Raw genomic sequence first — 11,604 nt, 5'->3', positions numbered from 1 at the left:
CGCAGCTTCTTTACGCCCTTCTGACAGACCTTCTGCTTGGAAAAGGGTTATCTGTGTCTCACCTGGGAGGTAGGAGTTCAGGCTCCTTTGAGTTCACCCGTGTAGACCCCATAACATAGCCACGCACCAAAGTTGGAAGCTGAGAAAAGTACACCTACTCCTCAGTTTCTCCAGGCAGAAAATCAGACCGATGCTATCACAGACGCATGCACCTCCCATAGGAGAATACAGAGGATTTTTTTGAAAGAAAAGTTAAACACACAAATTAAGCATTAGTATTAGCATTCCTTCTATGACAGGAATACACATTCCTGAGAGCCTACCGAAATTCAGTCAGCAGAGTGTATTTAGTGAAAAAGAAAATTCAGCCTGTCTTTTTAATAAACGCTGCTGCTGCCCAGCCTTCTGGTTTTGGACAGCAGATAGCTCTGCTGTTCTCTGTCATGTAGCAGTGATGTCCTACCGCAAAAAGATGCATTTCAGTGGTGTTTCTTGCTTGTTTATGATTTTTTTAAACACAAGATAGCAACGGTTCATAAAAAGCTTTCCAGGGTCAGGACAAAAGCTGCCATGCATATGTAACATCGTGATTAGCATCTGGCAATGAACTGGCTGGCGTGCACAAAATGCTACCTCCAGGTAGCTCAGGCAGCTGGCTTTTCCTGCAGCTGCTTTAACACAAACCTTTGAGAAAGGAGCCCCAAGGACAACCTAAAGCTCTCGGTGACAGGATATTCAGCAAAACCACGGCCCCCTTCCTCCCTTTATTTTCAAACGCCATCCCCAGAGCCGCCCTCACAAAGATGGCGCGCCCCCCCACCCGGCACGGCGCCTCACAAAGATGGCGCCGGCCGCGCCGACGTGGCCGAGCCCGGGCGGGCGAGCGGGGAGCGGGCGCTCTGCGCATGCGCGGCGCCGGGCGGGCTCGGGACCATGGGCAGGAGGCGAGAGGGGCTGAGCGTGGCCCGGGAGGTGAGGGGCGGGCGGTGGCCGAGGGGCGATATGGGGCGATATGAGGCGATATGAGGCGGCGGAGCACCCTCAGGGGCCTAGATAAGGGGCGGCGGCGTGGTCAGTCTCTGCCTGCTGCTCCCTCCTGGTGGGTGCTGGGGCGTACGCGGGGCACTGGGCTCGGCCGCCATTTTGTGGTGCGATGGCACCGCTGGGACCCGCAGCGCTCCGAGGGGATTTCTGTCTGCTCCTGCGCTTAGTGCTGGCTTCGTCATTGTGGGGAGGCGACGCTGGAGAAACAGACGTTTCTGGGCTCTGTAACCCAAATATAACAGTTAAAGGGAGTTCGGAGGGGACTGTGTTGTCTGCCCAAGTATCTTCGCTCAGCCTAGCAAAGGGAGCTGAAATGGATTTTTTGAGATGTGACGGACAAGGAGACAGACAAGCTGGTGGTAGGTTTTGCCATGCAAAAGGGGAGGTGTTAAAAAGGGTGAGCCCAATCAGGGTCGCTGGTCGCAGAATGAAAAGGGTTCGGTTTCGGTTGCCACAGAATATTTTGGCAAAGCATTTGGAATTTGTGGTATCTTTAGATTTCTGTGTGCGTGTTGTCATGGTAGAACAAGCTAGTTTTGAAAGGATTGTAGAACTGCTCTTTTTCGGGGTGTTGTAAATGAAAATGTGCAAAAATACTACTAAAAGATAAAGTCCTTCCCTCTTGCAATGATGAGAGGGGTGCTGACTGAAAGTTAGGAAGAAAACAAAATCCTTTGAAGCCAGAGGTAGCGAAGTTTGTGTGTGAGGTGTCCGAATGCTTGACGACCAAGATGATGATTTCATAATTTAAACTTCCATTCAGTTCACTGTTACCTTCTGAGCTGTTATGATTGATAAAACTTTCCAAATGAGTCTTAATATGACATGATGCATGGCTGTCTTTGAAAGGCCTAATCTAGGCAGAGTCATGCTTGTTTAACTGGAGTCATGATGCTAAATGAATGCAATTTTCTATATGGACACTTATCAGGTTAACTTGCACTTACAAATTGCAGGTGCAATTGATGTAACCTGGTTTAAAGTGATACAAATGTCTCCATAATGTTGTGATGGTTTAAACTCACACCACTTCTCCTTTCTTATAGCTTTGTAGTCCTTCAGCAGGCAGCCCCGTTGACAACACTGAGCTGTACAGAACTGTCTTCGTGAGATCCATCAGGAAAAGGAAACTGGGAAGGCTCTGGTCGATTTTGTAGCAATATAATGAAAGTGGAATGAGTTTGAGAGTGGCAATGATGATCAAAGGTGGGGAAACTTTCTATGCAGGAAACGATTAAGCAGATGGGCTCTTCTAAACTTGAAAACGTGACTGAAAGGGGACCCAGTATAGGTCTATATTCTTTGTATGCCATTTGTAATTTTTAAACAAAGAATGAATGTTCACTCTCTCTTCAGCACAAAAACAAGAGCCTTCAAGTGAAGCTAGCAAATGACAAGGACCGAACAAACAGGGAGGGGTTGGTTCTTCTCCCAGCCTGTGGATGTGCTGTGAAACTCCTTGCCATGGGGTATTGTAGGTCCTAAAAATACCCTTGTGGCTCAGCCAACTGGGGTGGGGTGACAGGTAGGGTTAGTAAGTGCAAAGAGAGCAGGTGCTCAGTGAGTGCCTGAGCTCCAAAATACTGTGTATTTGGAGAAAGTATTGTTATGTATAGTTCCCAAATCCTGCTTCTGACAAAGACTGATCAGTGCCTATGGCAGAGTATTAAGGATAGGGAAAAGGATGGAAGTAGTAGTCCTTATTCACTGAAGTTGTTTTTAGAGGATGTTTCAGAATGCTCTGTGGTCACATCTGTGTGCTGGCCTGCAGAGCCACTGGATCGAGGCAGGGGTCCAACTAACTGGATAGATTCAAGGCTGAAGGAGATGCAGGTGGGATCCAGCCCTTTCTCCTTTACCACCACAGAGGTTTGATCTGCAGGACTTCTCTGGTGGATCATCCTCTTCTGTGTAGTAACCTGCCTGGTAAATGTTGCCTAGCCTGCTGTGGGTACATTTGCAAAATGATTTGGCATGAAGTGAATGATTCTGAGAGCGTGGTAAAAAATGAGTGTGTATACCCAAACTACAAGTTAGCATTTAAATTTAAACATTGCAAAAAATCGGTCCCTGCTGGACCATTTTTCTTAATAAGGCAGCCAGATTTGTGGATGCAAGAACCACTAATTCTTCTGTGAAAAGAACTGTTCAAGTGTGCTGGCAGGTGACAAGGCATCAGAAGACTGCTTAGGGAAGGCTTTTTCCTTTGCCCCCACCTCTTCATTTGGCTTTGATCTGTTTTATGAGGGTCAGAAGACAAAATCCTCATTACCCAACGCTGTTGGATGTCAATGTATATGTGATGTGGCTCTTTGCCAGTATCTTAATTAGGGAATTCATAAAAGCAGAGGGTGGGTGCCAGTTCTTGAAAAGTGCTTTTAGCCTTTCTGCTGGAAAGAAAGCTTTTATTAATTCATTACAGAATGTATTAAAAGGGATCTAATCTAGCTCAACTCTGTAAGCAAAGCTGCTTCCTTCTCTCTTTTTTTTTTTCTTGGTCTGCCTTTTACGTGAGCCATTTTGGGCTCCCTGCCCAAGGTAGTCCTGACAAATAAGATTTGTAATAAGTGCGTAAGTCAGTTTGGATTGAAATGTGCTCTGGGTCCCTCTGGTTTAAAAAAGTGTCCGGACTGTGAGCAGGTGTTGCCAGATTTTAGAGGAAATGGCTCAAAACCTTGTCATGCTTTCTGGAGTGAGGGAGGCTGTGGGGGATGAAGCTGCTGGGACTTCACTTTCCAGAGCAGCTCATGGGGAACAGGGGGGCAGCTCTGTGTACCCCGAGCTACTGTGTTAAGCACCTGTCTCACTTGCACCATCTAATTGGCACTACTTAAAGACATTGCTGGGAGTGAAGTTCTGCATCCCTGCTGTGGAGCACGTGAACCTGAGGCATTGTAAGGTGAGCTTCCCACGTGCTGCACTTCAGCTCTGTCCCAGAAGAATGCCTTGGTGGACAGGAGAGCCGGGAGGAGCGAGGATTCTTCTTCGCAACTTATCCACAACTGTTGTGAGATTGCCACTAAAAAGATAAGCCAGGGTGAGGTGCAGTGCATCCTGCCGAGCGAGCTTGGGTCTTCGTCTTCACGCAGGCCTTCCATAGGCCTAGATACGTGCCCCAGCTGGCCTTCTTGTGCAGCAGTTAGTCGGAGGGAAGGCTTGTCATCCGCAACGAGCTCAGGTATGCACCTGCTGCTAGGATTGCTCTCTCAGAGAGCTGCTGCTGGGAATTATGCCAAAACTTTATAGGTTCTCCTGCTACAGCTTTACAGTTTATAGCTCCCCTGGGAATTTTCTCTGCAGCCTGAGTGTAATCAGTAATTCCCAGGTGTTCCTAATTTCTCCCCATGCTTATTTTCCTCTTCCTCACTCTCCTTTGCCCTGCAGTGAAGAGTTGCTTGGATGGCTTAGCTGCTAAGAGATTCCTAGCACGCAGAAGCAGGCCCTAAATCCCAAGTGAGGCAGTGGCAGCGGTGTGTCAAGATGGTGCTCTGCCTATAGTTCTGGTCATGAGCCATCCTGAGCTTCCTGTACATGAGCCATCTTCAGGAGGCAGATACTTTTGTCTTAATTTACAAGTAAGGAAACCGAGGCACTGTGAGTAGATAACATTTGAAAATCCTCACTCTCAACCTTCCTTACAACCTCTAATGCCCCAGACCAGCCTGAAGAAAAGATATTGCAGGATTTCAGAGAGAAAAAAAATAATTCGTTCATTCAGCAATCTGTTCCTCCTTCTTTGCCTTTTTTTTTTATTATTATTATTTTGCGTCCCTTGTGCCCGCAGCTCAGCAAAACTGATGGTGCAGTTCTAGGGCATGTGGTTTATTAGCAAATTATTGCTCTCCAGCAGGGGAGCCAAACTTTTGGTTTTGATTTAAGAGCAGTAAAAACAGCTGCAACTTTTAAAGTATTGTGTGGAATCTGGAGATTTTTAGTCAGCAGAAAGTAAGAGCATTGGCAGAGCTGGGCTGAATATCCTTGTGTTGTTTCTCATGAAAAGATGACAGCATGGGCAGAGAGCGTACCAGTGAGAGCAGCTGCAAAGTGAGCAGAAGGAATGCTTCTGGTGGAGAGGATGGGGAGTGCAATGGCGTGGCTAACGTAGTGGTGGGCTGGCAGCTTACTAACCAAAACTCTCATTAAATTGCATTACTTACCATGATTTTTAAGCCCCTGTTCCAGAGAAGGCATGGGGCACTGCAGTAAGTTTACTGGCAGAGGAGGAGCCAGGTGACACACATTCAAGTACCTCTCGCAAGGTGTATGTGAGGGTTTCCAACACAGGAGGAAGCAGAGACACCATCAGTTGCAGATGGTGGGAACGGGTGATTGAGGTGGTCGTTCTCAGAGCTCAGTGCCCTGAATGGATCGGGTGGGCACCCCTCCTTCACTCTCCTGCACTCTGCCATTAAGTGAACTTGCTGATAAATGTGATCAGAGCCAACTTGGGGGACTTGGAAATAGTAAGATGCGAAGGTTTGAGCCTTTCTAACCATGCCCCTGTCCCCAGCACTGCTGTGTGCCTTGCCATGAGACTATTCAGCTGACTGGCCGAGCTCCTTTTTACAGTCTGTGTTGTTCTCCCCTTTACATCAAGCCTCCTGCCCCATCCTGCATGTTTGTAACTCCTGCCTGCCTTTCCTGAACAGAAGGTATGAGATTGCTAACGAGCTCAGGACAGAGCTGATCCCCCGAAGCAGCAATAATTGTGGATTAGTACCTTTGATTTTATTTTTATTTTTCCCATATCACTGTTCATGGGACCGTTTGTGCTCTCTCTCTGGTGTCCAGGCAGTTGGTGTGATTTACTGCTTAGGTACTTTCCCCAGGACCCTGCTGCCTCTTACCTTCTGGTTTGTGAGGGCTGCTGCTGCAGAAAGGCTGCGCTGCCAGAGATGTAGCTGGCTTTGGTCTTGTTTGGAGAACCAGACACAGCAGGAGCGTGGGGTGAGGTAGCTGAAAAGAGAGGTCGCTGCCACCTCAGGGCAGCAAGGCCATCTTCTTTCAGGCTACGATGTCGTGTTCGTATGATCTGACTACTCCACAGTTTCCTTGCCGGAAGCAAGCCTGAAAGACAGTTTTCCTAAAGATGTCTGTGCTCTGGTTGCCAGACAGAAGAGAGGAATGATTCCCAGGAGAGCTGTTGGCCTTGGTAGGACTAATGCCTGGGCAATCCATATGCCCACAAGCATCAGCGTTTTTCCCTTCCCACCCCCTACACACACACAGAGCCGATGGTGCTTTGCAGTCTTGTCCCACGAATGTCTACTTCTGTTTGCAGTACTATATCAAGACCTTATCCCTGAGGCTTTGCCCAAGGCCGGTCCCTTGCGTTGTATACCACTTTAATTGCATAAAGACATCCTGGGTCACGTCTTTGCTTGTGGGGCCACATACAAAGAAACTAGAACAAGCTGGAGCTGGATTGGATCTCAAAAAAGGTGCTGGCCAGCCACACAGCTGGGAGTGTTAGAGCTGGCCTGGCTGTGTCTGGGATTGCAATATCACAGTTGTCTGAGATACAGCACAGGCTGATCTCTAGGAGGTGGTGGGCTCTGCGCTGTGATCTCTGCGCAGAGCTGGGTCTGCTCCTCGGGTGGTTTGAGGAGGAAGGAGGTGGAGTGGCTGAACTGCCACCCTTCAGTGGGGATGGATCCGTGTTACTTGGAGAGGAAATGACAGCGACTGGTGCGTTGTTTTTCAGATTGATGGACTGGAGGAGAAGCTGGCGCTTTGCAGACAGAGCATGGAGGAGGTGGATCTCAAACTGCGCAGGGAGAAGCTCAGCCCTGAAGGAAGGTATGGATGAGCACCTCCTTTCACAGCTGCGGCTGCACACTTCAGCTAGCTGTCATCCTGCTGCAGGACTGAGCAAGGGTTCTTGGAGGGATGGGAATGTGTGGTTCCCCACGACAAGGCTCTTTTTCCAGCTTGGAGCTTACTTGGGGAACGTGCCAATGTGAGTTCAGTGATATACAGAGAGAGATTTATCTAATGAACAGCCTCCCTTTCAAACCTGTACTGCACCCAGCCAAGCAGTGCCCAAAACTTGGCTGTTTGTTAGCAGAGCTGGGTCCTGGCCTGCTGGGAAACAGGCTAGCTGTAAGCTTTTAAAGCTGAACTGACCTGGCCTCTGAGATGGCTGTTACAGCAGACACAGGCAGAACCTGGTATTTCTCTAGCACGAAGCAAGAGATCCTACATCTCCCAGCTGATTCTCAAATCTGTGTGCCTGCAGACACTCTTCCAGTCACCCCCATCCTGTTGCTCTGCTCCCACCAAAAAGGCTGGGAAGTTCAATTATAGGCCAAGGAAGAGAAAGTTCCTGTTGTCTGCTTTCTTACAGAACCCAGTTACAAATCATCCTTGCAGTGATGACTTTTTCACACCCTGATATTTACCAGCCTCAGCCTGTGTTCTTTTTTTCTTCCTTTCCATTCCGTTATCTCGCTTTGCCTGCCATTTCTTGAGCCACCCTCTCTCTTTTTTCCTCCTCCTTTACTGGAGTTTTATATCCCCATTCATATTTGGACAGGGTCCTGTGTTCCCTTATCCCTCATCTCTAGCTCTTCATTTCACCAGTCCGTTACCTAAATTTTTCTTCCTATGTTTACTATCTGTATTCTTCATCTGCTGCTGAAGTGGCCATCAAACAAACCTACAGTTGCAGTAACTTGACAAGAGGGAATATACCTGTATGATTTCTCTCTGAAATATAGGGCCTAGAGCAAAGAATTAAGATTAGGGATTTCTGGGACATTTTCTGAATTTTACAACTTGGGTGGAGATGGAAATGGAAATTCTGTTCCCCCTAATCCAGATGATCTCAAAAACCATGGAAGAAGGTACCACGATAAACATAGTTCACAAAGGAGAGTTCTGCTTTCCTGCTTCAAAGTTCAGTTATCAGTTTCTTCCCGTCTCATTCTCAAAGCACCTTCCTTGACTCCCTTCACGAGGCAGATTTCTGAGTAGCACCTCAGTCATGCTGGCAAATGTCTTCTCACATCCTCCTGGCTGCACTGTGTGTTTCCTTTTTCCAGTTGCCTCTAAGAGCCCTTCTTGCCTCTCCTGCTGCTTATGCAGCTTGTTTCCTTGCCATCCCGCACTTAATAGCTGTACACAGGTTTGGAATCTCTTTTTACTGCAGGTTCTTGCTCTGCCCCAAGGGGAACAACAAACTATTACACTTTCTGCCTTCTCTCTGCTCTCAGTGATGAGATAATTTGTTAGTGCGGCTTTGTTTGTATGCACACAGTCTGAAAGGAGTGGCCATGTCCCTGTTGCTGTAAGGGAAGTGCAGCTGCTTTCAGGCAATTCGGTTTGCTTTTATATTTTAAACAGTGTATTAGTTATCTTGTGCAGTTTCAGACAAGGGCTGGGTAGGTCTGTTTACTTGTTACTGCTGTTATCCTGAGTCTTCAGTCTAACAACAGGTTGTTTAGGTGGTTGTTGCTGGGTTTGGATTCAGCTTGTTTCCAAGCTGACCAGGGTATGTAAATTGGGTACCCCGGCGAAGGCATCCGGGCTTCAATCACTGAGGAGAGTTACTACACCAGCACTGAGCCAGATGTGCCGGAGGAGCAGGATCCTGCAGAGAGCTTGTACGGACCATGCCTCATCTTGTAGCCATGGCAGAATTTCTTACCCCACCTTGGGGAACTGGGTAGGGGGCTCTCCAGCAGACAGAGCGCTATTCTGACGCTTCTCAAAGGAGAGACACAAAGCAGCTTGAGAGGAGAAAGCCATCTGAAACTGCTGCATCCTTTTTGCTCAGCTGGGGGTTTTTAAACTGTCACCTCTCCACAGTGAAGGGTGAGGGGCTCATTCTATGAGCAAATATTCCTGCTATTGGACCAGAGTTTCTCTTCCATCATATGAGCAAAAAAATAGGCTGTGTTGTGCCTCGCAGGTAATGAACTCCTCTTCTCATTACAGAAAGTCACTGGAGAGAGAGAGAAACCTACTAATGACCAAAGCTGACAACTATGGTAAGAGCTTCATTAAAAATGGTCCCTCTGGGCTGGATGGCATCAGTGCTGCAGCTTAGCTTCATCTTCAAGTTCCTGCCACACTAACTTCTGTCTCTGAATTTACGCTCATCCAAACGGAGCAAAACTGAGGGAAATCTGATCAGCGTATTAGGAGTCCAGATCCTCCCTCTTGAGACATGTTATCTTAGGGGAAAAAAATAGTATATCAGCTGATAAGGGGGGTAAAACATGCTTTTCAGGTACCCCAAACTACATGTCCTTAGAAAATCTTAGCCAACAGAGTGGCTCTTAAAAACTTCTCCACTTTGTTGTGTTTTTTTTTTTTTTATGCAGGTTTAAGGGAAGGTGAGGCTGCTGCCTTGCTCACCGGATAGGAGCTGGAACGTTTGGGCTCTGCCTAGGCAGCAGTTTTGACTATGGTGGAAGCACTGAACTGAGTTGTGGGACTCATTCTCCCCTGGTTCTATGAACATCTTTTCCTGATGAGCTGCTGGTGCATTGCTGTATGTCTTGTACGTTGAAGACAGTCTGCTCTCTTGGAGAGCATTCCGAGCCTAGCAAGTACAGGCACATCATCGTGTGCGTGGAGCAGGGGAGAAGGGCTGCTGTTGTTCCCTCTAAATTACTGCAGTTAGGCTGTAAGCAGGATGGGGACCCCTTTATACTGTATATTGAGCCCGGTCCTACTGGAAGTGAAACCAAAGCAGAGGGTGAAGCTTTGCTGTCTTGATAGGGGGAGCCTGATGCTTCAATCACCTTGTTATGTGTGAAATTAGCCTCCCTCCTGGCTCAGCTCACTGAGCAGAGCTGTTCTGCAGCAGCGCAAGCACCAAAGCTCACACATGGGAGAGAAGCAAAAGTGTTTCTTTAGGCTTGGAGAACTGAAAGCCAAGGCTTGGCCAGTGAATTTACAATTTTAACTCATGTTAAAGGACTCTTTCCAGAAGACTAGCAATTATTTTAAAGAGCTTCAAACCTGTTCCCTGAGGGCCTACCACCAGAGACAGCAGAAGGGTCAGGATGTGGCTGCCACCCGTTTACCAGCAGTCAGCCATCATCCAACAGGCTGCCCTAATGGTGAGGGCTGCTCCTCCTGGAACAGAACACACAGTGCATCTGCACCCAGCCTTTTTAGATCATCACTATGGCCTCAAATTAAATCTGTACTTACTCCAGTTGACACACTTGAGGCCATGAATGACAATGCCCTTGCTCCGTCAGTTGAAGCTGGCAGAGCTGTGCTGGGGTTTGTGTGACCTCCTGCCCCTGCCACCACTTCTGCAGCCATGTGCGTTGAAGGAGGTTGCTGCGTGGTTGTGAATACTTGTACCACACGAAGAGCGGGGGCAGAAAGAAGAGCTAAGAGCCTCTTCTGATAGCCGTGCTAGTTCATTGTATTTGAGTTAGCTTAAGGACTGGGAAAAGATACTGGGCTGAGAGTCCTGAACTTATGCCTTGGGAAAAAATAAAGAGTAAAAATAGCTCTCTGCATGCCGTCCTCTTCTTCATTGCCTTAAGGAATAAACAGTTGTTCTAATGAACCAGCCTGCCCTTAGTATGGTCCCAGACCAAGGTCATTTGCAAACAGGACTGGGACTGAAGCATTCTTAAGAGCAGTTCCTGAGATTAACAGGATGAGCACTAGCAAATGAGAAGGGCTCTTGCTAGGCTCCTTCCTGCCCAGCATAGTTTAGAACTAGCAGCTTTGGAGACTGATCCCAAGAGTTGCCCCTGGGCCATGGTGAGATGGTGCTTGTAAGACCATGTTGAAAGGAAATATAGTAACAACACAAGAATGTTCACAGGCAAGGGTTTTGTTTGTTTCACAGAGAAGGAACTGAGCGTGCTTCGGAAGGAAAATCGCAAGAATGCTGCCCTTGCTGTGGCCGTGGCGTTGCTGATCGCTCTCATCTATGCCTGCTGGACTATGTGATTGCACTCGAGAATTCTCCCTGCTGACCAGACAGCTCTCCTGTAAGGAACTCTTCCTCCTCTCACCGCTGCACCTCCCCAAGGGCGAGGATCAGCATTTCAGGGTGCTGTTCTCATTTGTCCTCTCCAAACCTCATTGTAGGGAAGCTTGTTCTCTGAGAACTGAGAGGTCCAGCAGGCAAAGCAGACACCACAGCACACTCACGCTGGGAAAGCAGGTCGAGCATAACTCCAGGTGGGGCTGTCCTACCCAACATCCAGTCAAGACCTGATGCAGGAAGGCAGTATGCTCTTTTTGAAGAGGACCTTGCTGGTTGCAGACAGAACTGAGCCAAACAAAGATGTTTCCTCTTCCACACTAATTTCCAGGACCAGGAGAACCCTACCTCCATAAAAACAGATGGGAAGTAGGTATCTCTTCTGCAAGCACATAGCAGCCAACTTGAGATCTTGCTGCTTGGGCTTTGAAAAGATCTACATACCTCTCCTGTGCATCAGAGCTTGGTAACCGTTTTGTGCCTCTAAGAATCAACACCTGCAGAAGAGATTTTACTACCAACTCCCAGGCATGGAAGTGCCTGTGGAGGGCTTTAAATAAAGTAAGTTAACAGTGTAGCTCCCAGCTTTTCCTTCC

The 11,604-nt window shown here is 47.9% G+C and overlaps 1 protein-coding gene across 5 annotated transcripts; it reads left to right on the top strand.

Moving 5' to 3' along the window:
• The first annotated feature begins 850 nt into the window (after positions 1-850).
• On the top strand, positions 851-11,585 carry CCDC167 (coiled-coil domain containing 167). 5 transcript variants are annotated; one of them, XM_040554408.1, is made up of 5 exons: positions 892-972; positions 6,749-6,843; positions 8,983-9,035; positions 10,868-11,012; positions 11,113-11,585. In XM_040554408.1, the coding sequence occupies exons 1-4, from the start codon at positions 934-936 to the stop codon at positions 10,969-10,971; spliced, it is 291 nt and encodes a 96-aa protein (XP_040410342.1). In that variant the 5' UTR covers positions 892-933; the 3' UTR covers positions 10,972-11,012; positions 11,113-11,585. The 5 variants fall into 5 exon arrangements, with proteins under 5 accessions (XP_040410343.1, XP_040410342.1, XP_040410339.1 ...); XM_040554405.1 differs by lacking the exon at positions 892-972 and adding an exon at positions 1,139-1,303; XM_040554409.1 differs by having other exon boundaries at positions 851-972; positions 10,868-11,585.
• Positions 11,586-11,604: the final 19 nt, after the last annotated feature.

This window comes from Cygnus olor, chromosome 3 (assembly GCF_009769625.2).
Source record: "Cygnus olor isolate bCygOlo1 chromosome 3, bCygOlo1.pri.v2, whole genome shotgun sequence".
In the NCBI taxonomy this organism is placed as follows: domain Eukaryota; kingdom Metazoa; phylum Chordata; class Aves; order Anseriformes; family Anatidae; genus Cygnus; species Cygnus olor.
Note: the sequence above shows the minus strand (reverse complement) of the source record. Positions and strands in the feature narration are given on the sequence as shown.

Bases quoted from the DNA above. Each gene is read 5' to 3' on its own strand.
- CCDC167 (XM_040554405.1), top strand. From the start codon at position 1,154: ATGGCACCGCTGGGACCCGCAGCGCTCCGAGGGGATTTCTGTCTGCTC. The intron at 1,304-6,748 runs GGGACTGTGTTG...GTTGTTTTTCAG, and splicing joins CAGTTAAAGGGAGTTCGGAG to ATTGATGGACTGGAGGAGAA. The intron at 6,844-8,982 runs GTATGGATGAGC...TTCTCATTACAG, and splicing joins AAGCTCAGCCCTGAAGGAAG to AAAGTCACTGGAGAGAGAGA.